This window comes from Episyrphus balteatus, chromosome 1 (genome assembly GCF_945859705.1).
Source record: "Episyrphus balteatus chromosome 1, idEpiBalt1.1, whole genome shotgun sequence".
NCBI classification, from domain to species: domain Eukaryota; kingdom Metazoa; phylum Arthropoda; class Insecta; order Diptera; family Syrphidae; genus Episyrphus; species Episyrphus balteatus.
The window spans coordinates 54,308,633-54,335,784 of record NC_079134.1 but is presented as its reverse complement, the minus strand read 5'-3'; the positions used below and the strand labels follow the sequence as shown (position 1 = coordinate 54,335,784).

Below are 27,152 nucleotides of genomic sequence, written 5' to 3'. Positions count from 1 at the left end.
AGACGTGCAGACGCACGGACGGAATTGCGAGACCCACTTTTTTGAAATTCTCCATCATCGTAATGTTGGTTTTGATTAAAACCTCAAATTTTTTTTCGACACGAAACCAATACTTGCCCTATAGAGCAACTAAAAATCACTTGAATTGAAAAGCAGAATAAAGATCTGATGCAAAACTGTATATTCTATAATTCCCCTTCATACTGACAATTTGAAAAAATCTCCCTAAAGGGCCCAACCCATAGAATCCGTTGCGTCGAAGTTTTAAAATAAAATACACACGTTCTTATGGGAAGCGACCCATAAGCGACGGAGACGGACTTCCCATAAGAACGTGTGTATTTTATCGAGCTGTCAGTCAAAAACTTCGGCGCAACGGACGCAACGGATTCTATGGGTTGGGCCCTTAACCCTTTTTTGTTGTTTTAAAGCAACAAAGTATCTTTCAATTTTGAATCCAAACTAACAATTTGAAAATACCTCCCTAACCCTTTTTTGTTGTTTTAATGCAACAAAGTATCCTTCGATTTTGAATCCAATAATGTTTTTAAGGCACCTTATGCAACTCAGTTCTTAAATTAACAATTATTTCGTTGGTAAACAACATAAACCATAAAAGTTTTATAAAACATATTATTCTTTAATTCCTTAAGTCTTTTTACATATTTTTGATTGCAAATCCTAAAAAAATTCTTAAATAAGTTGGAATCGATGTTGAAATTAATTTGACTTTCCTTCTCTTATTTTCTTCAAACGATCTGGACCTAACAGTTTGTAAATTAACATCGTCACGTTGGGGTAGTATTGTGATAAATAAAGCAATATGTTCACCGGAAACAGTCCAACCCAGGCCAGTTTAACTTTATTGGATAAAGCGACTGCAAACAGCTCAGCGCAGCGTTCAGCTGTCATCCTACGTTTATCACCCGCAGTACTCTGGCCAACTTTTTCATTCGGGTTACCAGTGAAGGCTTCTTCCAGGAAATTAGTCGCAATTGGTCCAGGACAGAAAAGTGTTACATCGATCGATGGAACTTCTACTACAAGTCCTTTGAAGTAACCATGCAGGGCATGTTTAGCACCAAGATAGCTCCCCGAAAATGGTACAGCTGTTATACCAGCCCCACTTGAAGTCACAGCCAAATGGCCTTGGCCTTTTTTGGCTTCCATGAAATAGCGCAAAACCAGGCGAGACAAATTAATGACTGAGAAAACGTTTAATTCGAACATTTCTCGATCGACTTCAATGTCGATGGACTCCCAACTAGCACGTTGGGATCTGCCGGCATTGTTCACTAGAATGTCTAAAGAGCCGAAATGCTCCAACACAATTTTAAGGCATTTGTCATGTGATTTAAAATCCAACATATCAATGGGCAAAACAAGAACATCGTTATCGCTAAGGAGACCATTTGACGCGGCCAAACACTGCTGTTGAACTAATTTGAGTTCATTTTCTCTTCGAGCGGAGAGTGCAACTTTGACTCCATTCTTGGCCAATACGATAGCAAGATATTTGCCGATGCCACTAGAAGCACCTGTTATCCATACAACTTGACCACGTAGGGAAGAGATAGGCTGACCAAAACGCTCTTTGAAAGAAAGTTGAATGTCAGCATCTAGCACAATCCAGAGAATGATATTGGCCAAAAAGTAAAGGATTACAATGAGGCCAACTAATTCGAAAATATTCATTTTCAAGGTTCAAGGTCACAATGATCAATGTGTTTTTGATTTTTGTATAAATTCTAAAATTATTTAAATTTTCTATCAGAAGATGTCAAATGATAAGGAAAGTAGGGAAGGAAAGGAGAAATTTTGCACAGGCTCCCAAACTTAAAAAATTACTGAGGTTTTAAACTACCCTTCAAGCAAACAGGTCCGACCTCGGTCCGAATCCGCTCCGCCTGAGGCGGAGCTGAGTCCGACTTCGGATCAGAAACTGGTCCGAAGGCGGCTCAAATTAGTATGGAAATTATAATCACCGCGAAGTCGATTGCATATGTATTGGTGTGGTGAAAATCTCCATTCCGAGAAAACGGAGCCGAAGGCGGACCTGAGTCGGAGCAGCGAAAACCTAGTAGAAAGAGGAATAAAAAAGGGATGACGTTTCGCATTTGCGACCAAAAAAAGAACAAGATTTATTTTTTTTTCACTGAAACTGTTTTATTTTTTATTTAATTTTGGCAAACGAAATTTTCACAATGTATACAATATAAAATACAATACATTTTTTTCATTTTATTTTATTTGTTGTTGCTGCTGTTGTTGGTGTTTCTTTAGATGCCCAATCGCATGTTTCACATTCTGCCTTTTTCTTCATCATTAGAGATTACATCTGCAACACAAACAGAAACACATCACTTTAACACTTTGAGCGATATAAACAACATACCTTTTTTTGTTTCCATATTGTTAATAGTTTGATATAATTGTTTATAATTATACTTATATTTTATTAACAACGACACGAGACACGACGCGACTAAACACTTCAACAAAAAATAACAAAATGACGCTTTTGCTCTTGTTGGCTATGTCTGTCTACTTTTTTTTCCTTTTCTCAGTTTTCACCACGCTTCTCTTAGACTTTGTGTTCATACACAAAAAGTTGCAAGTGTGTGAGTGCAACACCGCTTTTCTCGGTCGGAGGTCGGACTGTCTTTTCTGGACTCCGTTTTCTTGCTTGAAGGGTACCCTTCAAGCAAGAAAACGGAGTTCAGAAAATACACTCCGACCTCCGACCGAGAAAAACGGGGTTGCACTCACACACTTGCAACTTTTTGTCTATGAACACAAAGTCGAAGGAAAAATCGTGGTGAAAAAACCAATCCATATAAAATCGGCTCCGCGGTGATTATTGATTTCCATAGTCGGCTATTACATGAAGCCTCAAGAGGCTTGACTCTTTTTTCAAATTTTCTTTTGATAATCATTCTGTGAGGCGCGTACTATTACACGATGCCTCTTGAGTCAAAGACTCAAATTTGACATTTATCCTTTAATTTAAGTATTGTTGTTGTTGTATTCCACCAAGAAGCAAAAAGAAATGGAAGGGAATGTTGAAAAAATAAAGAGTGGAAAAAGAAACGTCAAAAAAGAGTCTCAGAATTTTGGCCCACGACTCTCCGGTCGGATAATTTTTTGTTTATCTTCTTTCTCTCTTGCACTCATTAGTTTTGAAAAGAGGCGCGCCTCTTGAGGCTTCATGTAATAGCTGACATACTAATTTGAGCCGCCTTCGGACCCGTTTCTGCGCCGAAGTCGGACTCAACTCCGCCTGAGGCGGAGCGGATTCGGACCGAGGTCGGACTTGTCAGATTCTGCTTCTTCGAAGAAGTTATATTTTACTAAAGGGGGGCTTACATTTTAGTCATTTCATATAAAAACGCAGCACTGCGCATTGGACGGTGTTCACATTGGCCTCACGTCGCCGACTCATTTTGAAAGCTATGTGAGTCCGAAGATTTTAATATCGTTTTCCAAAAAGTGTCACTCCTAGTTATATAATTACTCCCAAAAAGAGTGATTTCAAATTCCAAAATTGAAAAAGGAGTGAATTTTTGCAGTGAATTCTTCACTCGCATAATTTTGAAGGAGTGACGAAGTGATTACTCTTACATTTTTCTTCATGGACTACTTGTCGAATTCTTGGGTGGCTGTTTTAATATTTTTTGGGAAGAAAATTATATTTATTTATTAAAAAGATCAATAAAAGTGAATTTAAAAGATTGTGTTATTATTTTATTTATTATTTATGGCGTTTTTAATTGGCAATTTGGAAGTAAAAAAAGCAATCTGAATGCGTTCAATTGGGCAAAACTGACAGTTCTGATTCTGAAAAAAAGAGAATTTCTCTTCTGGTTTTAATAACAGAATAAGAAGCAGAATCACTCACACATTCATAGATTTAAATGTCAGCGTCAGCAGTACAAAATGTTTGCAGCACAAAAACAAATGAAGTTTGACGCGAATACACATAAGGGGTATTCACGATCCGATGCAACTGGTCTAGTCATTGATTTCATTAATGAATATACTAGGATGGCCGAGTGGGTAAAGTGGTGGATTACCACCAAGCAGATACGAAGTTCGATTCCTGGGTGTGGTAAAAAATTATAATACTTTTAAAATTATTAACAATAGGTATACTAAAAACTAATGGAATGTTATATAAAATACCAGATCAAAAGATAAAATTCATGATTTAAAACCAGTTAAAACATAATTTTTTTTTGTTTTTGTAGTTTTTTTTAAATTTCGATAAGACATGTATTAAAGAGCTATACAAGCTCTTCCGAAGCTATCTGTCAAATCTCAAAGCTTCGATAGAGCTTCGGTAAAGCTCCATTTAAGATCCTTATAGAGGGTCAAACTTGTATAACGTTCTCCTTTTTCCATGCCCAACAACCTTACTAAAGTTTAAAAGAAGCTGAAATGTAGCTTTTGTAATACCTTAACCGAAGCTGAAATGTTAGTTGGGTATAGAGGCCTTCTCTCACTTGAAAATACAAGGCTTCTTTAGAACGGTTCAAACAGGTCTTATAAAGGTCTTCTTTAACTGATATTTACAAGGCTTCTTCATAACACTTCTAGATAGCCTTAAGGAGACACCTCCTTTCTTTCCAAAATGGATGACTTGCGTAAGTAAGCCTTAAAATAAACGAATACAAACTATAGCTTGTCGAATCGAACAAAATGGACCTTATGCAAGTAAAATTGTTACTTGGGCGTGGGCCAAAATTCTGAGACTCTTTTTTGACGTTTCTTTTTCCATTCTTTCTTTTTTCAACATTCCCTTTCATTTCTTTTTGCTTCTTGGTGGAATACAACAACAACAATACTTAAATCAAAAGAGAAATTTCAAATTTGAGTCTTTGACTCAAGAGGCATCGTGTAAGGCATTCGAAAAAAGACTAAGCGTTTGAATGTAGTCATATTGATTTTTTTTTTCGATTTCGGCTGACTTTTCACGAGTCGATTTCAGCCTCACGATATGTCGCACGGCTAAAGGCCCCAGCCCATAGAATCCGTTGCGTCCGTTCCGTCAATCCATCCGTTGAAGTTGAAGTTTGGGACAGAAAGGGGTGACCCATAGAATACGTCGTACGACGGATTGCTTTTTGACAGCTCACTTCAAATTCCGAGGTGTGTTCGATATTTTATCGCTGCATGTGCATTAAGGAAGTTCTGATGCAAGAAATTTTTAACTATAATTGTTGTTCTTTTTTTTATTAAAATAAAATGCGCGACTAGATTTCATGTAGGTACTTGATCTTCAGTTAAAAACAATTTTTAATAACAGATTATCATATTGTAGATATGACTTTGGTATAGTAAAATTGAACTCTACAACAGAATTTTAGTATTTAATTGATATAATTTATTAGATATATCATTAAATGTTACTTTTATTACATTTTCTTCACAAATAAACAATTAAAGTTCACAATTCATAAAATCGGAGAAGAAAAGAACGCAGTTCATTTAGTTTTGAAATTCCCCGGTGTGCACTCTCAAACAGAAAAATGAACAGATCTATTGTTGACAACCAATGTCAAACCATACGACGGATGAAAAAGTAGAAAGTTGGGCAACTTCTTCCGTCGAAACCGTCCGTCTCCGTCCGATCCGTCGCTTAGTCAGCTATTACATGAAGCCTCAAGAGGCGCGCCTCTTTTCAAAACCAATGAGTGCAAAAGAGAAAGAAGATAAAACAAAAAATTATCCGACCGGAGAGTCGTGGGCCAAAATTCTGAGACTCTTTTTTGACGTTTCTTTTTCCACTCTTTCTTTTTTCAACATTTCTTTTTGCTTCTTGGTGGAATACAATAACAACAATACTTAAATCAAAAGAGAAATGTCAAATTTGAGTCTTTGACTCAAGAGGCATCGTGTAATAGTACGCGCCTCACAGAATGATTATCAAAAGAAAATTCGAAAAAAGCGTCAAGCCTCTTGAGGCTTCATGTAATAGCTGACTTATGGGTCGCTTCCCATAAAGGCTTGGCCACACCGGAGGGTACGCGGTAGAGGTACAGGTAACGGTACGGGTATTTGTATGGAAAAAATTCCAAACTGACACATCAACGTTCGGGTGTGGAATTTTTTTAGTACAAATATCGTAGCCGCTACCCGTACCGCTACCGCGTACCCTCCGGTGTGGCCAAGCCTTAAGAACGTGTGTATTTTATCGAGCTGTCAGTCAAAAACTTCGACGGAACGGACGCAACGGATTCTATGGGCTGGGGCCTTAAAGTGAACTAGAATTTTTCTAGTCACCTGCGGCTTATGTTCACACGAGTCGAAAAGCTTCGCCGCACGACAAATATCGACTCGTGAAAAGTCGGCATTAGCGCAAATTGTTTGTAATTCGCGACGCACTCTGTTCATCCCTTTAAGTCCAAAATATCAATTTTGTTTCAAGAACCACAAACAAACAGAACTTTTGCGGATGTCATGTGTGCAAATGACAAAGCGCAGAAGAAATATACCCACAAAGCAAAATAACGAAAATTCAATCGTAGGCCATTTTGTTTTTAAATAAGTTGTGAAAATTTTAAGCTAAACGCGTTTTCTAACATTTTGCAAACTTTCTAGTTATTTAGTTTCTATTCTTTTATAATTGATATATAATTTTATCAATCTAATTATGGGACGCAAAAAGAAGAAGGCTTCCAAACCCTGGTGCTGGTATCCTTTTCAATAATAAAATAAATTAAATCTGAGTTAGAAAAACATCTATCACACATATATATATATATATGTATCTATTTTTACATAACCCAATTATAATTTTCTTATTTATTTATAATACAAATAATAAATTACTAAGCAACATTGCCACAAAAGTTATTTCCTTAATTCAAAGAAAATAGGTATTGTAATCGAGAATTTGAGGACGAAAAAATTTTAGTTCAACACCAAAAGGCGAAGCATTTTAAGTGCCACATTTGCCACAAAAAATTGTACACAGGTCCCGGGCTATCGATTCATTGCATGCAAGTGCATAAAGAAACAATTGACAAAGTACCGAACTCTCTTCCCAATCGCTCTAATATAGAGATTGAAATTTTCGGTATGGATGGAATACCTCCAGAAGACTTGCGTGAACACGAACGACAGAAGAACGGGGGCAAATCGGACTCGGATGACGATGAACCCGTGGCAAAGAAGAAAGTCGAAGGTTAGAAATTTTACTACAAAGGTTTTTAATATTTTTGTGAAACGTTTATTTTGTGTTTTTAGTTTCTTTGGCTGGACCACCACCAATGATGATGCAAAATATGATGCCACACATGATGGGGCAGTTTAATCCAATGGGACACATGATGGCGCCCATGGGAATGCCTCCGTATATCGGGCCAGGGGGAATACCAATGATGCCACCTCACGCAATGATGGGTGCACCTCCTAGAAATCTGTTTCCCGCTGTGATTGTGTCAAGTGCGGCTGCATCGCAACCTAAGCCGACTTTCCCCGCCTATAGGTAAAGTATAATTAATTAAATTATCCTACGCCTCTTTCCCCCCACAGATATAAGAAATTATTTGAATTAAATTAATCCCTAATCAGCCTATTTGGCCCCAGATCATCTTTAGAGCCATTTTCTTCACTATTGCTTAAATTGAAGCAAACTATTGAGCTGATGAACCTGCGAATTGAATTCAACTCGAAGGTTGAAACAAAAATTGAATAATTCTTCGCTTCAGAAGCAAAGTCGCGTATCTCGAAATCTGGAGTTTTTCAGGATAGAAGGCGATTTGAAATATTTGTATTGTTAAGAAACTAATTTCCTTCTAGAGTTTATGCGAGGAGCAAAAAATTGGAGAACAAATAAAATTTATTTTTGGGTCAACTTTTTTTAGGGTCGCACGAATTTTAATACGCGAATACTTTTATTTGAAAGATTAATGACTAAAAGTAATAAAAATAACAATTTTAATGTTAGGAAACGTGTATTTATATTTTTTATTAATTTTTTAAAGTTCATTTTTTTATACAAAATGCATGCAAATGATGACCACGAAGAACAATTTTTTTTAATAGTTCTTTTTACATACCCAAACTTGCCCCCATCTCAAATCCTATAGTGAGCCCAAGGAGGGGGGTTGCAGGGGGGCAGCATGCCCGCCCATACCCATCTCACTTTTATACGCCTTGAACTTGCCACAAGAACCAAAATATACTTTTCTAATAGTTTTTGGCTTTCTGAACTCGAATCTAAAGTCAGAAAAGTTTGATTGGCCTCCGTACTTGAGATATTAGCGTTATGAAATGGCTAATTTTTATGTCAGGTAATTCATTACAAAGAAATTTGTGACGGTGCCTTCTTCCAAAAACTCTTAAAATCTTTCCGATATCTTTCCGATATTTCTTTCATTACCCGAGTTATCTTAAGATTAAATAGCAGTGGTCAACCAAATTTAACTTTTTTTTGCCACAAGAAATAAAATATTCTTTTCTGCCGGTTTTTGGGGTGCTGAAGTCGGCTCCGAAATCAAAAAAATTATATTAGCTTACAAAATAACGGTTTTTTTATAACGGTAATATTTCAAGAACGGAGGCTAATAGAATTTTTCTGATTTCAGATTCGAGTACAGCATCCCAAAAACCTTCAGAAAAATGTATTTTGGTTCTTGTGGCAAAAACCTTGTTGACCAGTGACTTAAACTTTAGATAAAGTTAAGTTTGTTTTTGGGTTATTAACTTAGGCTTAAGATATCTCGGACAGTAAAAAAGATATCGGAAAGATTGAAACAGTTTTTTGGAAGAAGAAAGTTCTCATAGGAACCGTTACAAATTTGTTTGTTATAAATTACCTCACATAAAAATATAGCCTTGAAAACGGCCAAATTACTTTCCTACATGTTAACTATTAGCAAATGCTACAGTTTTCCGTACAAATTCATATAAAAGCTTTGAAATTTTGTTGTTAAAATTCCCACATACAACACACACAAACACAATGACACACAAGTCCATACATAAAAATAATCCTTCAATTGGAGAATTTGTTTTTATTAAATTAAACACCATTTTTTTTGCCGCTATTACTATTATTCACTTTTTCTGCAATAAAAATAGCAAATGGGTCTGACAGACTGATAGAACGACATTCTCTATCATAATAATGTCTGATTGTTATCTGAACTTTTTTTTTGTACGAATGCATAACTTGATATAATACTTATATCGCAAGTAAAAATATTAGGTTTGTCTCAGAGCTGATAAACTCTGCTTGAAACTAGAAATCATCACATTTACATTTTTCTTATGTTGTTCTTAAATCTTCAAGTATCGTATGAGCAATACCGTACATATTACTCCATTTCTTATGTTGTTCTTAAATCTTCAAGTATCGTATGAGCAATACGGTACATATTACTCCATTTGTAAGTGCCATAAGGCTTACAAAAGCAAAATTGCATCTCGCTTTTTGTAACAAGACTACGAAATAGATTGAGAGTCATGTAACTGTTTTTAAATTGGAGTAAAAAAAGACTCCATTTGCTATGTAACATTATTTACACGTCTTAAATAACTTCCAAAAGAAAGTGGTACAATGCTAATAAATAAATTATTTTTTAGCAATGCTACAATCAGCGCACCTCCCACAACAAACAATCTAAATGCTACAAGTGCTACAACAAGTAGCACAACGGAAGGACCTCAACCGCAAAAACCAAACATAGTAACTAGTGGAACGACTTCAAAAATTATTCATCCTCCCGAAGATCTTAGTTTAGAAGAAATAAGGGCCCGCAAACCAAAATATCAGAATAAACTTTCAACTGCAACGACTCCCAGACCCTCCAGTGCGAGTAGTACTGCTCAATCATCAACAACATCAACATCGACAGTAAATACTACAGCAGCAGCCATTTCAAAAGCTCAAGAAGTAATTTATGCAATAAAACAAAATAATTCCAAGTTATTAATTTATTATTTTATAAAGGCAGCAGCAATGGCAGCTGTAGCCCAAGCCCAAGTTGCCCAAGCGCAAGCCCAAGTTGCTCATGCTCAAGCACAGGCGCAGGCTCATGCCCAAGCTCAAGCGCATGCACAAGCACATGCTCAGGCCCAGGCACATGCACACGCTCAAGCGCAAGCAGTTGCCCAACACCAACATCAACAACAAAAACAATTAGAAGATCTGAATCGTGCAGTTATGCTGCAAAGACTACAAGCTGCTAGACCTGGTGGTCCTCCTCTTGGCATGGTAAGCCTCAAAACTGATTATTTTAATTTAATATTTTGTTTGCAGAGAATACGTTGGGTTTTCCACGTGCTGTAAGTCCGAATATATTTTTTACAATACTATAAGCTGTAAGTAGGTATTTGTTTTTTTTTTTTTTTGTATTATTCAAGACAAACTATTTTGCATTAGCTTATCTATATTATATGGATGGTTGAGATCTGAAGAGAACCAAGTCAAAAAGTGAATTCGGAGATTAACGAATTAAAGTAAATACTTTTCCATTGGATCTGGTGGTGAATATTTTTTTTTCGAATAAATGAAAATTTGAATCGAAACACTTTTAGATCAAACTAATGAAAGACCTTAGTAAAGTCAAATCTTGCGCAGATTTTTTTTTTCTTTTTTTGACTTGGTCCGTTTCAGCTGTGAAATATTTATATGTACTATGGTTTTAGGTTTTAGTTGTTTTAAATAAATTAAGAACTAAAGTACGCTAAGCAGATTTGAAATGTATTTTCGATACAGCCGATCTTAGTTTTAATTAAGAAAAAGTTCACAGACAGGAATTTCTAAATTTAAACGCGATAAGAATAGCTATTTTGTGTATTGTTTCACACAATTTCATTGATTGGAAATCATTAACGAGACCCCAGCAACGCTCTCGTCTCGTCAAATCACAGAATTATGAATCAGCATAAGCTTTCATGCGATAAATCGCTGAGAACTTCAAATTGAAATGTCAAATCGATACAAAAGTCAATTCTTTCATGTGTAATTCAATTTGTGGAAAATGGCTAAAATAGTGAAAAAGAGGTAAAATATGCATTTATTTGAATTAAAAGTTTTATTCTTGTGAATAAATTTTTGTTTTTTAAAAATGTATTTGTGTGTGTCAAAATGAGTATTATAAGCAATAATACAACAAAGTTTAAAAGTAAATATTGGCTTAAAATGTTGTGCGGCAAATTTTACCATATAAATGAAAGTGAAGTAAAGTAAAAGGGCCTTAAACATACAGTAAAAAACGTAGGCGCAGGTCGCCCAATAGCTTTGAGAAGTTTAGAGTTAGTTTAAGGGTACAAAATATGTATTGTATTGCAAATTAATGTAGTAAACAGTGTTTATTGTTTTTTTTTTTTTTGTTTAATAAATCTTTAATGGCATGAGAAAATATGTCTGTATGGTAGTGTAGCTTTAACATTTTGTAAAAAGTCGTCCAATCTCTTCCGTTCAAAGCTGTGAGATGATTGTAGCCAGCTTGGCACATTTTTTACTCATTAAGAGGTAAGACCACTCTAGGTGGTGGGATTGCGTTATTAAGGATTTTTGTTTAAATTGAATAAAAGGTGGTACCAAAAAACTTATGCATGTTAGTAAGCCGGTATTTAAGTGTAAGTTATCACAAAATGGTGTCTCTACAGTGAATCTCTGTACGTCATTGTTAAAGACGTACGCGTTATAATTCTAGTAGTTCCAAATATTTTCAAGACAAACCTGAAGTCCGCTTAGGATCACAATCTTACGATATAAAATTAAAAGAAACAAGACTCTAACAACAGTTGGAAACAGGTTTGCTTAGCCATGCAGAAATGTGCATGGATGGTGTGTGGTGTGGATGTGGAGTGCTCAATATACATATCATTTTGAGGTATTGTGTTACTTTGGATTCCATTGAGAAAATATCCACAGATATGTACAAGAGATTTTCTGATTGAGTTTCGTGCAATTTTCGGTGTAAAAAAACAAATTCAAACAGTTTTACAATGTATCACGGAAATTTATGTACACAATATAATTCAATAAAACGAAAATAGAGTCATTCATTCTCTAGGAAATGCTGATTATTATAAAATTTCAAATTTCCCAAAAACCTGCCAGGAACGAAAAAAGAACAGAAAATTGAAAATTGTTACGGATTAATTTAATCTATTTAATTTTGTGGAAAATATAAACGATTTAACTATACTCATCTGTTCATTTATTTAAATTTGTTCTTAAGAAGTGATAGTGGAGTAACTAAAGCAAATTAACGGAACCGAGCACACATGTCCGACTTTGATGATTTTTTTTGCGCTTCGGTAATAAAAATTACTCTGCAAGTGACATTAAAACATTGTATTGATTACCTACACGTGTCAGCAAAGTTAAAATTTTGTTTGCCACACAAAGCAAATTATAATTTTTTCAAGGTTTTAGGGTTGGTAAATTCACCAGAAATTGACCTCCGTTTTTGTAATACCTATTAACGTTATAAAATACAAAAACACGTTATTTTGAATGTTTTTGAGGTCGTGTTGTGGTAATTTATTTCAACATAATTTGCAATGGTGCCTACATATATAAAACAATTTTTTTATCAGTTTTTTTCAAAATCTGAGTTTGAGGACCAGTTTTTCAGAACACTTTTAACTTCTTAACTTGCTTTAAATCTTTAAGATGCGAATTTACTTCTTGCTTTTTAAAAATGTATATTTTAGTTTTTTAGGCGTTGTCCTTGTGTTCAAATATTCTTTTTTTTATGAAAAGGAGTTTTTGTATTTCTTTTTCATACTTTCATTAAAAGTTCTAAATGAACAACTACAACTTGTATGTTGCTACCAAGTTACGGAGCTATAGCTATTTTACGGTGACCAATCCGCTTATCAAATTCCTATTTTACTGGTGCTATGTAATTTTATGTTCAATTCACTTGAAAAACTTTAGCATTTGAGCGGAGTTTAAACAACCAACCTTGCACCTCCGTTTCCTCTTATCCATAACAGGCTTTCTAATTTATCCATTCATTTTGAACCGACTAGCATATTTTATAATTTATCAATTTGTGCGAAAATTGCTCCTGCTGTAAGGCTAGGGAATATTTTGATATTTTTTAATTTATGAAATTTAAACAAAGCTCTTGTTCACAAAAAATGTTATTATTATTAATAAAAACGCAACAGTGGCAGATTTTTTTTTGTAATTACCAACGTTTGAAAGAAAATAATCATCATCATAATCGGTGCATATCGGGTTGGTTCCCTTATATTGCCATTTTTTAGTTTTAGTTACTCCACTGCGAGTTAATTAAGAACATACATATTATGGTACCTTTAATGAAATAAGTGTAAGAAATAATGTAAATAATGCTGGATTATCCGTTTGTTTTATTAATCTATGAACAAATACATAAATTAATTCAATAAACAATTCCAGTCATTTGGAAGACGCGAACCACTAACCGATTAGTACAAAAAATACTTTGTATAGAAAATGTTGTGAACATTCCAAGACTTGTAAGTACGTGCAAACATTTTTCAAACCCTTTTCAAACAAATAATTAAAATCATTAGTAAAGCTTTTTATATAAAAAAAATTGTAAACACTATTGTCTATTGTTGGAATATTCTTTTACTTTAATTTTTCATTAATTACAAGAATTAATTATTACAAAAACCAACAGCAACATGTCTAACATTATATTATTATTCTTTCACTTAAGGTTCAAATGGGACCAGGAATGCAATTACTTCAACCTATGATGCGCCCAGCCATGGGAATTGGACCACACGGACAATTGGTTGGGGGAAATATGTTGCGACCTGGACCACCTGGCATGGGTGGAATGCCTGCAGGTAGGTTCAACAATTTTAATTACTACCGTTAGACAAATTACACACTCCCACAACATTCCAAGTCCAACGACAACAACAGCGTCGATAAACACATTTATTTTGCTTAAAATATTTTATCAAAAAAAAAAAAATTACAAAATAAAAACAAAATAATTTATTAAAATTTAAACAAAATGCATCAGTTAGGAAAGGAAATCTAATACCGACAAACCGTCTCACAGAAGAATAAGTTTTTATTTTTAATCTTCTGTACTGTTTTGTATTTACCCCATTTTATATGTAAAATAAAGAAATCATCATTGTTTGTTGTTATAGACTATTCGAGTTTTTTCGTTCTTTTTATGTTTATAACACACATTTTTATTTCAGACTCTTCAGTTGTAAACATATTATTTAACATCATTTAGTTAAAATTACAGAATTTAATTTGAGTTTTCCTTTAATATATTTATAAGAAAATATGTGTGTTTCAACTGTTATTTTTTTTTTTATTTGCATGGTTATTTTTTATTTTATTTTAATTATAAAACAAATGCTACATATATGATAATAATTATTATAATCAATAAAATGTACTTAAAATTGTTTTGTGTAAAAAAGAAATAAATCTTCCTGATTTTCCTTTTTCCACTCGATTTACAAAAGATTAGATCAGTTAGGAGAAAACCAATAACAGTTCAAACAACATTTTTGAAAATGCTTTTTTAGCATTTAAAACTTAATTTGAGAACATTATTAAGTCTTTTCACGTATTTAAAAGAACTTTTTGGGAAACTTGGATAGGCCAATATTGCAGAAATCAATGTTGCTATTTAAGAAGATTTTTGTTTAATTATGTATATCGACTAACAAAAAGAATCGTATTACTTAATGAATGTTCGAATAACTGAATTTATTGAGATTCTGATTGGAGTTATGTTTTGTATATCAAAATTGTATGACTTTTAAGTCTGTAGATCCTAGAAAATATTGATGAATACAAACATTTTATTCGTCGACCTTACAAGTTTATATAATATATATTTTTTTTATAAGAACAACCATTATCGAACTAGGCAACATGCATTGTTTGTAAGTTTTATTACAAAAGTCGGACTGAGAATTGTACCCTCGAGTTTTTAAAACAGCAGTTTTCAGAAGCAACAATAACCAAACAACATATTCAGAAATTATTATCTTATGCAAACAGAGAATTTTTGTGTAAAAATTGAAAACGGAGGCAATTGCGGCATCTCAGAGTTTATTATATGAATAATTTCAACAATATTTCTCGTTTTGACTTGTATCTTACTTTTATCTTTGTAAAGTAAAACATATTGAAAATGAACATATTTCCATCAACAAAAATTTTGCTCTGATAGGTAGTTTTTAAACAACAGTTTTCAGATACACATTTAACTCCAACTAGATTTTTGTTTGCGAAAAATTATATCATTGAAAGTTTACAATGCAAATAAATCTGCAAACAAATCTTGTTTTTTTTTTCTTAATTGAATAATAACACGAATTAATTAATATGCAAACACGATTTGCATAACACTACAGAATTTTTGCCTATATCAATATTTGCTTTATTTTTATCATTGAAGAATTGATGTGATTTCCAAAAAGTTAAAAAAAATCTTAAATTAATATTTTTTGCCAATATTTTCTTTAAATATGATTGACTAAATTCTTACTCACATGATGCACAGAATTTGTATTCTTTGCTTAATAAAGAGTAAAACCAAAGATCATATAACTAGTTATATGATCTTTGGTAAAACTTTTTTGAAATTAAATTAAATTCATTTTCAGATAAAAGCTATGCATAATAAAACCATAATGGCTCACATGCAAAAAGAATGAGCTTATGCTCTATTTCATTTTTCAGTACTCAAGAAAATGTACCTACTGAAAAGTGACCCAATGTATAACTTAATGTTTTTCATTTATTGTGGTTATTAACCGGAAGTAAAACAACCGGATATTGGTTTCATAATCTTTTTAACCCTAGAAAGCTAATGTTCGTCAAAATGACGAACATCGATTAAACATTTTTTGAATAAATGTTATCTTCTTCGCTGGCTATAGGTCTTGTTTTGATTTTATCTAATCTTCTTTGTTGTATAGAATAAATACTTATCTTTAAACTTTAGATCTCCAATTGATTGCTGTTTAAGATTTTTTTTAGGTTTTTTGTCTCGCTTAAATACTTCGAAAATAAATAAAAAAAATGTCTTGAAAAAGACGTTTTCTGTCATCAAAAGTCAATCAGTTGATCATGGTTAGGTAACAGATTAAAAACTTGTAGTTATCTGCTATTTTATCTTAAAATTAGTATGAATATAATAAAAATTAAAAAACAATACAATAACGTTGAAAAAGTTCTCTATTTTCCTGCTTTTATTATGTTTGTTTTGTTTTTTTTTGTCTTCTTTTTTTTAAAGTAAACTAAAATAAAACAAATATTTTGTTTTTTTTTTTATTTAACCGCCAGTAAGTAAGAAACAGAAATTTCACTTAAATCGGCTGTTATCTTAATAATGAACATTATTTTTTCACTTTTTATAGTTTCGTTTTTGTTATAAAAAAAATGAATTCCTGATGCATTCATAAAAAAAATTACCGAGAAGATAAACGTATGTTTTAAAAAAAATTATAAATTATGTATTGAATTTTTTTAAGTGTTCACATTACTAGCATTTATTAACTGCATGGCAATAATAGAGCAAGCACTATTATAGAGTGGTTTTAGTTGGGATCGTGAAAAATTTTTAAATTATAATAATTGTGTAATAAAAAAATTTTAACAATTTTATTTTTTTTTTAAGTTGTTCTTTTTATCTTAGAATTTCGTATACATATGTCTTTAGTTTAATATTAAACATAAATAACAATGCTAAACCTTTTATTTGCTGGTTTAAGTTAACAAAAAAAAAATCAATTTTGCATCGTTTTTTTTTTTTAATAATTGTTAAATTAAAAAAAAAATTGTTGTGGTGTATTGTTGTGACAATTTGGAAGTAAATGATATTTATTAAATTTTTCGATTTTGACAGCTTTTTTCGTTAATTTTGATAAATTGGATGAGTTTGGAGAAGCGTTTTGCAAAGATAGCCCTAATGGTCTAATAGTCTAAAGTTAAGAATTAAGATAATAAGAAGTTAATTTGCTATATAATATTTGTCTGTCGTGGTTTACAGACTTAATTTTTTTTGGTAAGCTTATATTATAAATTTTTGACCCTTCAACAACAAACGATAACTTAAAATAACTTAAAGCAATGGTTTGTTGTTGTATTTCGTAAAAATTGTTTACTGAGCTGATAAGAAAGTTACTAATTAAACACGACTTTAGTGTAGTAGTTTTACCATTGGATTGGATTTACCATAATGATATGCCGATACCTTTGGGGATTTACTTGATTTGGTAACAGGTTTTTGATTTTTCAAGTCATTTCTCATTAATAAATTCACAAATATGTTGGTGAACACCAAGTGAGTAAATTATTAAAAAGCATTGTTCAAACTTGTTAAACGGAATGTAGACTGAATTCATTACAAAATATACATATGTATAAATGTTTTCAAAGGTTTGTATGCTTCCAAATATTTAGATAGATAGTTCATAATAAGGACCATTTCTAAAACATGAACAACTTTTTGCACGGAGTTAAGTAAAAAATACCAAAAACTAAAATATTTCTAAACTTGAATAAATCGAAAACCATATAAAGCTATTCCTTAGACTTCACAGTAATCCTCCATTAAAAAAAAAAAAAGGGGTAACCCGAATTTGATTTTCAGGATGCACGACCTTCTGCCCAATTTGCGTTTGAATAGCCCATCAATTTTTCTTTTACTTTTTGATTTTCACTACTGCTCAGTTCGAGTTTAAAATTTTAAGTGACACGAAGATATTAAAGAACACGTTTTTGCTCTGTCCAATCTGTTTGACTTGGTGAACTTATTTTACTAGCTGAAATCGAAGCAGTTCGTTCGATTTTGACGTAAGCTCATGTGAGCCCATGCCTATTAAAAAAAGTTGATCTTTAAGAGTCAAAATTGTTCCAGCGGTTGTTCTTACAGGTCGCAGGTAGCCCTTGAATTGTTTAATGTAACTATATACACTTACAACGCAATTCCACATTCAACGTAACTTAAGTTTTAAATTTTTCTAGGCTCTGATTGCTCAGATATCATAAAAAGTTATGTGACATCCAGTTACGTTTCTTGAATTTAGTTACAAATTTAGTCTGATAGTTCAGATGGTCACGTTTGTGTTAGTGAAAATGGTACAAGTAGCAAATATGTCATATAATAGTGGAAAATAAGAAAGAGTCAAAAACATCTCGAATTTTTAGTAATTTTTGACAGGCTGTATTAAAAATTCAAAATAAGAATTTAAAAGCATGAATATTCTGTTTTTTAGATATTTTATTTCAAAAAAAAAAAAATTATTAATAAGTAACGGGTTATCACTTGCTCGCAAACAAGATTTTACAAATATTTTTCAATCGTCAGTTAGACTATCAGAACAATAAATGTCAATATAAAAAATTTATTCCTAGGAATAAGCTCTAACTGAGGTTTATCTGACTATTGTATTGAAAAATTGGAGCATTTTTGTTTTTCAGTGATGAATCAAAAAATTTGACAAATAGGTACTGAAGTCAACTCAATGAAAAATTAGCTGCGTTCGTTTGGGAGCATTTATTTACTGCTTAGTACTTAAAGCTACTATTGAAAAAGTAGTTCAAAGTAACTTGAAGGACTAAGTAGAAGATAAATGTTTCCAAAAGAACGCAGCTTTTTGTAAATAATTTTGTTTTGACAGTCACTTAAACTATTTTTATTTTCCGAAAAAAATGAATGTCCTTTTTTAAAAATCAGTCAATCAGTCAAATCAGTTCATAATTTTTAGAGGTCAAAATCTAATGTCACTTAGTTTTTTTTTTATGACATTTGACCAATCAGAGCCTTTAAAAATTCAGAAAGTTCAGGTGGCCTGCGTTGAACGCGGTGAATGTAAATGAAAATAGTATATTAATTGCAAATGTCACCTGATATTCAGATGATATTTAAGTTATGTTCAGTTGGTGAGTTGAACCCGTCCATTGCTGCCTATACCAAACACATGCTTTTTTGGTTTTTGTTTTTTGTTTTTTTTTTGGGATACAAAAGTACAAATAAGTCAGTCAACATTATTTTGACAAAAAGTAATGTAAGCATGTAAACTTTTACTACATCAAAGAAAACATTCTTTTAAAATTTGCCATGATTGTTTCTTTACAAAACCCAACACGCTTTAAGTGTATTGAATTTTCGTATGTTAAATTTTAGGCACTGCTTTGTGTTAAAATATTTATTTGATAATTAGTAGATTTTCTTTTATTTAAGCTTACACGCTTCCTCTATCAACAATGACCCCTCTCACAATTGTTTCTTAACTTAATTCAAGCTCTATATATATTACTTCAACAAGCAATGTCCTATGAAGAATTAAATAAAAAATATTTTAAATACACGAGACCGAACCTCTGACTAGAAATTAACATAACAATAAAAAATATATTTATTTATAAAAGTTATCAAATACATTTTTAGAACTGTCAAAAAATCAACAAATATATTATATTTCTTTCATTATTTCAGTAAACTAATGTTAAGTTGAGTAAAATAAAAAAGATTCGAGGTGATTGGATAAATATTTTATACCTGTTGCTTTCTTTCTAATTGATATTATATCGTAAAAAAAAAAAACAAACAAACAAAATAATAATACATACTTATGTAATTGTTTTGATAATATTTTTTATTAATTTATTTTTGTTTTTGTTTTTATTCCCTTTTTTGTTTTATTTTAACAATGCATTAACGTAGTACTTTCCGTAATTTTTAAATATACATTTTAAACAATTAATTACATATACATACCTTGTAGTTTTCTATAAAACAAAATAAGTATCATTTCGTGCAATATATTATTTCGTGTAGCATTTTATGTATAATTCGCAAAAGATTTAGAGTACGTGTGGTGGCATAAAAATAATCAATGTGGTGCTTTCTTTAAATAGTATGCGGTCTTAAAGACTTATAGATTAGTTTTATTTATAAGTGTCAGTTTGTGTGCATTTATAATGTTATAAATGCATGACAGTGTTGATGCCATTACCATATACCCTGAATTTAAAACGAAATCAATTTGAAGTAGGTCATTCACTATTTTAGTCCATCTTATTTTTCAATTTCAAAAAATTTTGAAATGAATTTCTGTGTAAAGTGTGCCCTCAAAAATCTACGCAAAATAAAGTTCTTCAGGTATGAATTCTATGCTTTATACCATTTTCTAGGGTGCATAATTGCATGGTTGCTTTGTTTACATGCGGTCATTTGCGATCAGACTAATGTCAGAAAAACTAGTTGCGCATGTATTTTACTTTGAATTTATGAACACTTTTTCTGATTTGGGTTTTTTGTCAAAAGTTTGAAGTTTCAATTCAGCCTCTTCTTCAAAATAAACCAATTCCATCCATTAAGAAAGAAATCGTTTTTTTAAACATTTCTCCAAATGTTTACAAATTTATTATATGCAAGAAATTCGTGGCTATTTTTGTTAATTTGACTTGAATTTTGAATTTCCGTTCAAAATTTTGATAGAATTGAGAAATAAAGGAAAGCTGTATCATTTTTTAAATCATGTTCTTTCTTTCTTCAAGTTTAAATTCATTGCGCATTTGTGCTGCAAATATTTGGGTTTTACATTTATGAACACCTGACAGTTGTCATTTGCATTATTGAAAGCTTTGCATTCGTCAGACTTGCCCAACCATGCATTTATGAAAGCACCCCTACTTTCAATCTTAAACAAAGCGTTTTTTGTTTAATGATATCATCAGCATGTTAACAAACCAGGCAGATCAGGTAGGATGTGCTTTTCCCGTAATTTGTTCATTCGGTTTGCTGCCAAAGCAACTTTTTTTTATTTTTTCACAAAAAATTAAAAAACCCTAAAGGATTTTCATATTTTTTGAATGCCAGAAGGAAAAAAAAAACATTATTGTATTACACGGAGAAAAATAAAGCACTCTAAAATAAGTTGGTGCCCTCTTCCCATCTTCTTAAAAGACTAAGATTTCTACTTAAAATAAATTGAATCCGCTTAAATTCTGTTAAATTTAATTGGAATCTCATTTAATTTCGATGAGAATTTTCATCTTAAAAAAAAAAAGACTAAAAATGAAAAGATTCCATATAAATTATTTGTGAATACTTATTGATATTAAAAGATTTTCTTTAGAAAAGGAATTAATTCAAAATTTATGTGAAAATCTTCTAAAAGTTTGGTAGTTGAAACAAGTTGAGTTGATTAGCCTGATGGTAAAGCAGTTGCCTAGTGCTAATTGTTTTAATTTAAATTAAAATAAGTGAATTTTTTCCGCTAAATGATGTACGTCTTCTTAGAAAAAACATGCAGAAATCCGCTTAGTTGAATATAGAATCTTCTTGTTTTAAGCATGTCTTTTTTCTCCGTGTACAATGTCAATAATATTCAATATATGTGCCCATAATTATGAAAGCGAAGTCACTGCTAAAAAACATTTAAAACTATCATAAAACTAACTACAATTTAACAATTAAACCTTACTTCAAACTAAAATTGCAGTAAATAGACATGTTTAAGGATCTTTCAATTGTTTCAATAAAGAAATAACATTAAACTTTTATAGTAAAATTATTGATCTTGAAACCATCTTGATCTTGAAACCATGCAAAAAGTGACTTGGGCCACTTTCATATCCAAGGGCGCATATACATAGTTCTACAGGTAAAAAAAAACATTTGCAATATTTTATACTTAGTTGGCCGAGTACTAAATCAGCTGGTCAAAAAATTATGAACATTTAATTTAATAAACAAAACAAAGTTGTTTCTTTTTGTTTACTTGGCAAGATTCTCTTAATAAAAAGTTGGAACACTTCTTAAGACTTCATAATTATTTACTTTCATTAGATTTTGGATATAATCTACAAATTACTGGCACTTTTACCAAAGATCCACTTTTATTGAAGAATTATCTCTGTAAACATCAATCCTCAACTAACCCTTAATAAACTCTATTGATTTCGGTTAGGTTATTCAGAAGGCCATTGACCAAACCATGGCAACATACAATTCTGCCTTATATCCACTTAAAACTCTTTTTATGTAAAAGTATTAGATCAAAACCTACATAAATATCGCTGGATGAGAATAATATGGTTTTATGTCTGCAGGGGTTTCCATAAAACATACAAGATACAACCTTACAATTCTCGGCCAGCGACATGTTTATGTAGTAAAAAAAACCTCATAGAATTTTAGTAACCAAGTTTCATTTTTGGTTTAATGAAGTTCGGATTGTACCTTTTGGTTTTTTGGCGATGTACAAAGTTTTTAACATCTATTATATGTGTTTTATTTATTTTTGTTCCACCGACCGACCGCTCCAATGTATCATCCTCCGCTTTTGGTCCTAAAGGTAGAACTTTTTTAGAGTTCGTATTTTTTTCTTGGGGATATGAGGAACAATTCTTTCAACCCATATTGTCGGAATTTTTTCAATGCAATGTTTCGATTTTCTCATTAAAATGCATTAATGTTAAAGCCATATTGAAAGAAAAATGTAGGTACTTAAAATTATAAAATAAACTTTCAAAATTATTTTGAAAGTAAAAATTCCACAAAAAAATACACTATTTTAAACAAACAGCCAAGTTATTTGAGGTTTTAACCATGTGTTCCTATTTTTTTTACCAGAGGATTGAGTAGTTGCAACCAACTTAGTGTAAAATATCACAACATTTGTTTGTTTACTAACAAAATAATAAATTGATAATATTGAGAATATAAGTATCATTATCCAAACTTTTAAAATTTTCTTACTAACAAACAGTTTTCATTGGAGGTAAGGAGTGTTCCTAATATTTTGGCCATAGCCATATATCGCACCCTCAGTGCAAAAGAGCGATAAGTCAAAAAATGACATTTTTGTGATAATGATGAGGAAATGTTGCTTTTTAAATTAACTTTCTTTTGAAGGGCTTGTTGTTAACGTAAACGAAAAATTCGAAAGATTATGACTGTTTTTATCCAATTCCTACTATATTAAAAGTCAAACTCTTTCCTAATTTAACCAATTTTAAAAAATAAATTTATTAAAACTACAAAATAAACATAATGGTTCTTGTAATAGAGCTTTGACATTATGGAAATTGCTGTCCCATGGAAGTTATAGGGGAAAGTTTAGAGTCAGTATGTATTTTGCAGCAGCGTTTTATCGAAATGAACTTTTTTGAGTTCTCGCTCTTTTGCACTGAAGGTGCGATATGTTAAATAAATTGGGGCAAATTCTGTCATTTTTAGATCCCAGTTTATGTTAGATTGGGGTTTATCCAATGTTATTTGAATAGGATATACTCCAGTCTTTTTTAGAAGCGACTTAGACAGTGTCTATGAATATGGCCCATTGTTACGAATTCAATAGAGAAATGTCTTCCTCTTATGTGTGACGTAAATAAGGAAAAGTTGTCGTAAAACTGATGCTGATTTTATTGTTTTGCAGTAATAAGTCAAGAGAAAATTGAATATGATTAAAACAATTTAGAAGCACTGAATCAAATGTTCAATTTTCTGAGCCGAAATCTAAGGCCGAAAACATTTGATTCATAACTACCACTATCTAGATTTTTTCACGCTTCTTGTTATATTTTATGGTATGTACAAAACCTGAACTTTTATTTTGATTTTAAAGGCACGATCATTATTTCACACTAACATAGTAATAATATATTAACATATTTTTTTAGTAAACATATTTCTCATCGATTTTTTGAAGAGGTAGTGAATAACCAAAACTTTGCACTCTCGATTTAAACAGAAAAAAAAGTTGACGGCAGTGCACTTTGAATAACAAATATAAAAAGCATATTACCAACAATATAAAATATATCATCCGTTCACATAATTCAGTTCCATTTAAACAATCAAGGACTACACAAATACTTTGTACCTTTTCATCACAGAAAATATTTTTCAAAGATGAGCTTAATTGATATTTTTGCTTCAAATATAATTTCTTACTTAAATTGCACACACTTTAAAGTTTTTTTTTCTTTTTGTTGACGTTAGACTGTTATTTTTGTATTTATCATAACTAGCAACTATTGTAATTATATTTAACCAATATATTTGCTTTCAAAAATAAATCAAAATTAAAAAAAAAAAAACTGGAGTTCGCAAAAATGTACTCTTTCTTAAAAACTCATGTTGGTTTTTGTTTCCCTATAGTTTATTTTTTTCATACAAAAATAATATATTTTTTCTATTGTACATTGTAACATAAATGTATCTGGTTTATCAAACAGGTATAAACCAGAATTTATTTTAATTTTTTACCAAGGTGAATTGAGTTATTTATTTTAACAAAAAAGATTTAAACATAGAAAAACAAATATATTTAACATTGATCATATTTTTAATTAAAAATTCGTTTAGTAAACGAAGTTTCTATTAAATTATAAAATTTTAGTTTTTGTTGTTCTTGTTTTTTATTTTTGCAGTATTGTGCTTTCAACAGCATACATTTTTGATATATAAAAAAAAATAAGACAAACATATAATTATGGTTTTAGAAAAAATGTATTGTTTTTGAATGTCGTTTTTTTTTTTTGTTTTTAAAATTCGTATGTTGCGTTTATTAGTTTAATTTAAATATGATCAGTAATATATACACTTTATTTTTTGTCAAATAAATCGTTAACTATATATTTATATATTATATATAATAAATATAAATTAATGCAATGCATCTGAAAAGAGAACCATTTGTTTTAAGTTTTCTTAATTTAATTTCTTTATTACCCACATTTTTTTTTATTTGAAACTGTCGAATGACTAATTTCTTTGGTTTTCTTTTTATCTTTCTTTTTAAACGTTTATAGGTTTGTTAGCACCTGTACCAGGTATGGGAGTCCCTGGAATGGGTGTTATGTTACCCGGCCATCCAATGCTTCAAATGATGCAGCCGCGATTTCGGTGATCCACTCCTCAGGGGCCAATTTGTTTGGCTCCCATATTGAATTTGCCGATGCCAATTATTTACCCGGATGGATGAGAACAACAAGAGACGACGATACAAACAAATACAACTTGTCAAATATCAACATCTACCACAAGTGTACCTCAAACAATTACAACAACATGGCAAACTGGAAACCTTACAATAAAAACTGAAGAAACAGAAAGCAAGTGAAAAAGTTTTTTCTTCTAAAAATTAAAAAACGTTTTTATTAATTAAATATAAATAAATTAATCACAGTAATGTTAAAATTTGAAACAAAAAGAAAATTAAAATGAAAGCAGCATTAATATATAAACAAAAAAAAGCAAGCGAAACGACAAAAACACAAATAAATAATTCCTCTTGATTTTCCGTTCTACTCTCAATTTCCTACTCTAATTAATAGTTTTTTTTTTTTTTTTATGTTTTTAGATAGATTTACCTAGAAAATGTATGCACTCAAGAAGTGTTAAAGAAAAGTTTCGTATAAATATTAACACAAATGAAAAAGAGAGGAAATATTTTTCTGTTCAAATAAAAAAAAAAAACAGCTAAGTTTGGTTATGTTAGTTTCGTGCAAAGCAAAGTAGCAATTTAATTCTTTTATATAATTATTTTTAGTGATTTTATATAATTCAGCAAGCTTTCTAGCACACTTAAAATATAATAACAAAATCAAAACTAATTTGTTTGTAAATATTATATAAAAAAAAGAGTCAGCAATTTTAGGAAAAATGCATCCAACTTTTATATTTTATTTATTTAAATATTTTAAGTAGTACATTTTTTAGCAGTTAGTTTATAAGAAAATGAGAATTAATTAATTTTCTGATAAAAGTCACTGTTATACTCTTTTTTTCTAATGAATTCTTAACAGGTCAAACGATTTTCCTACGCATAAAAAAAATTGAGGGCGTTTTTTTGTTAATTTTCTCCTGCTACTCCTCTTCACATCACAAAATGCTTGACAGTACGTACTACTACAGCTGGTATGTCGAAAGAATTAAAAGTTTATCCACCCAATTTTCATATTTTTCTTCAATGAAAATTAAACATCTTTTAAAAAAACTAATTTAAAAAATACTGTCTGGTAAGGATTTCTCTTTTTTTTTATTGTTTGTAATATTTTTATTATAATTTTTTTTTATTTTGTTGTGCTGACCTTTTTCTTGTTATATTATTCTTTTATATATATATATATTTTTTTCGTTCTTTCATTATCACAAGTGCATTTAACTTTCATGTATTTGTTGGCTTAAAGTTATTTAATATACATCCTACTTAAATATTCATGGAAACTATCTATATAGGTAAATTATTTTATGTATATTCCCTGCTACTTGCGTATATTCTTTCTATAATATTCCCCCTGGGCTTTTCTGTGTGTTTGCACAAGTAAAACAATTGTTGTCATTCGTTGGTTATTTGAAATTAGTTCAATTTTCTTTTTATTTAGTTAAAATTATGCTGAAAATAAATTTTTTTAACGGGTGTTTCAGCTCATATAGTTTTTCGCAGAAATTTGGCGTTTCAATTTTTCTTCTTTCTAGAAAATATGTAATTACATAACTTTATTTCTTGCGAATATTTTGAAAAATTTCAGAGCTAATAATGTATTTAAAAAATATACTCTCGGATTCGGATTGCAAGTATCATTTCTCATTTTTATATATCGTTCGCATTATTTGAAACAGAAAGTTTCCGTTACCGTTCGACAGTAAGAACATTTTAAAATTGAATTGATATTCCTTGTATAACGCCAATAACAACAAATTTTTGTTAACTTGGTGATACTGTTGAATTGAAAATATTGAATAAATTGTCTTTTTTCAATTTCAATTTTGAATTATTGAACTTGGTACTTACAATTGACTTAAAAATAATTTATTTCTGTAATACATTGATACCAAACTTTGTTGTCACAAAGGGATTAACCTATTACAATGGGCACGTTCAAACAGTTAACACAAAGCTATCGGAAAGCTTTTTGTTGTTGTAAACAATGTTACAAATTAGCAAAGAAACGAACCATTTTCGGTCACAAAATAATCTGAAGGTATCCGAGAATTTTTGGTATACCTCAGGTATCCGAGTGATCAGCTGATAAACATTTGGCTATTTTTTATTTTGATTTCTATTCACGCGGTTATTGAGCTTGAAATAAAATAAATTTGCAAGAATTAAAGCTAAATCAATTGTGCAAGTACTATGCAACAGTAAAAAAAAGGAATTTGCTAAAAAAAAAAAAACAATTTCCT

General features: G+C 30.9%; 2 protein-coding genes across 3 annotated transcripts; one reads left to right on the top strand and one right to left on the bottom strand.

Moving 5' to 3' along the window:
• Positions 1-619: 619 nt before the first annotated feature.
• Positions 620-1,817, bottom strand: LOC129920941 (dehydrogenase/reductase SDR family member 7). The gene has a single exon (XM_056002494.1). It carries the CDS (start codon positions 1,693-1,695, stop codon positions 721-723), a length of 975 nt encoding a protein of 324 aa, XP_055858469.1. The 5' UTR covers positions 1,696-1,817; the 3' UTR covers positions 620-720.
• A 4,592-nt stretch (positions 1,818-6,409) lies between these two features.
• LOC129920940 (BUB3-interacting and GLEBS motif-containing protein ZNF207) lies at positions 6,410-25,480 on the top strand. Of its 2 annotated transcripts, XM_056002493.1 has the most exons (8): positions 6,410-6,693; positions 6,879-7,186; positions 7,249-7,489; positions 9,592-9,901; positions 9,959-10,222; positions 13,680-13,812; positions 19,449-19,488; positions 24,776-24,867. In XM_056002493.1, the coding sequence occupies exons 1-7, from the start codon at positions 6,653-6,655 to the stop codon at positions 19,454-19,456; spliced, it is 1,305 nt and encodes a 434-aa protein (XP_055858468.1). In that variant the 5' UTR covers positions 6,410-6,652; the 3' UTR covers positions 19,457-19,488; positions 24,776-24,867. The 2 variants fall into 2 exon arrangements, with proteins under 2 accessions (XP_055858468.1, XP_055858467.1); XM_056002492.1 differs by lacking the exon at positions 19,449-19,488 and having other exon boundaries at positions 24,776-25,480.
• Positions 25,481-27,152: the final 1,672 nt, after the last annotated feature.

Bases quoted from the DNA above. Each gene is read 5' to 3' on its own strand.
- LOC129920941 (XM_056002494.1), bottom strand. From the start codon at position 1,695: ATGAATATTTTCGAATTAGTTGGCCTCATTGTAATCCTTTACTTTTTG.
- LOC129920940 (XM_056002492.1), top strand. From the start codon at position 6,653: ATGGGACGCAAAAAGAAGAAGGCTTCCAAACCCTGGTGCTG. The intron at 7,187-7,248 runs GTTAGAAATTTT...TTGTGTTTTTAG, and splicing joins GGCAAAGAAGAAAGTCGAAG to TTTCTTTGGCTGGACCACCA. The intron at 13,813-24,775 runs GTAGGTTCAACA...AAACGTTTATAG, and splicing joins CATGGGTGGAATGCCTGCAG to GTTTGTTAGCACCTGTACCA.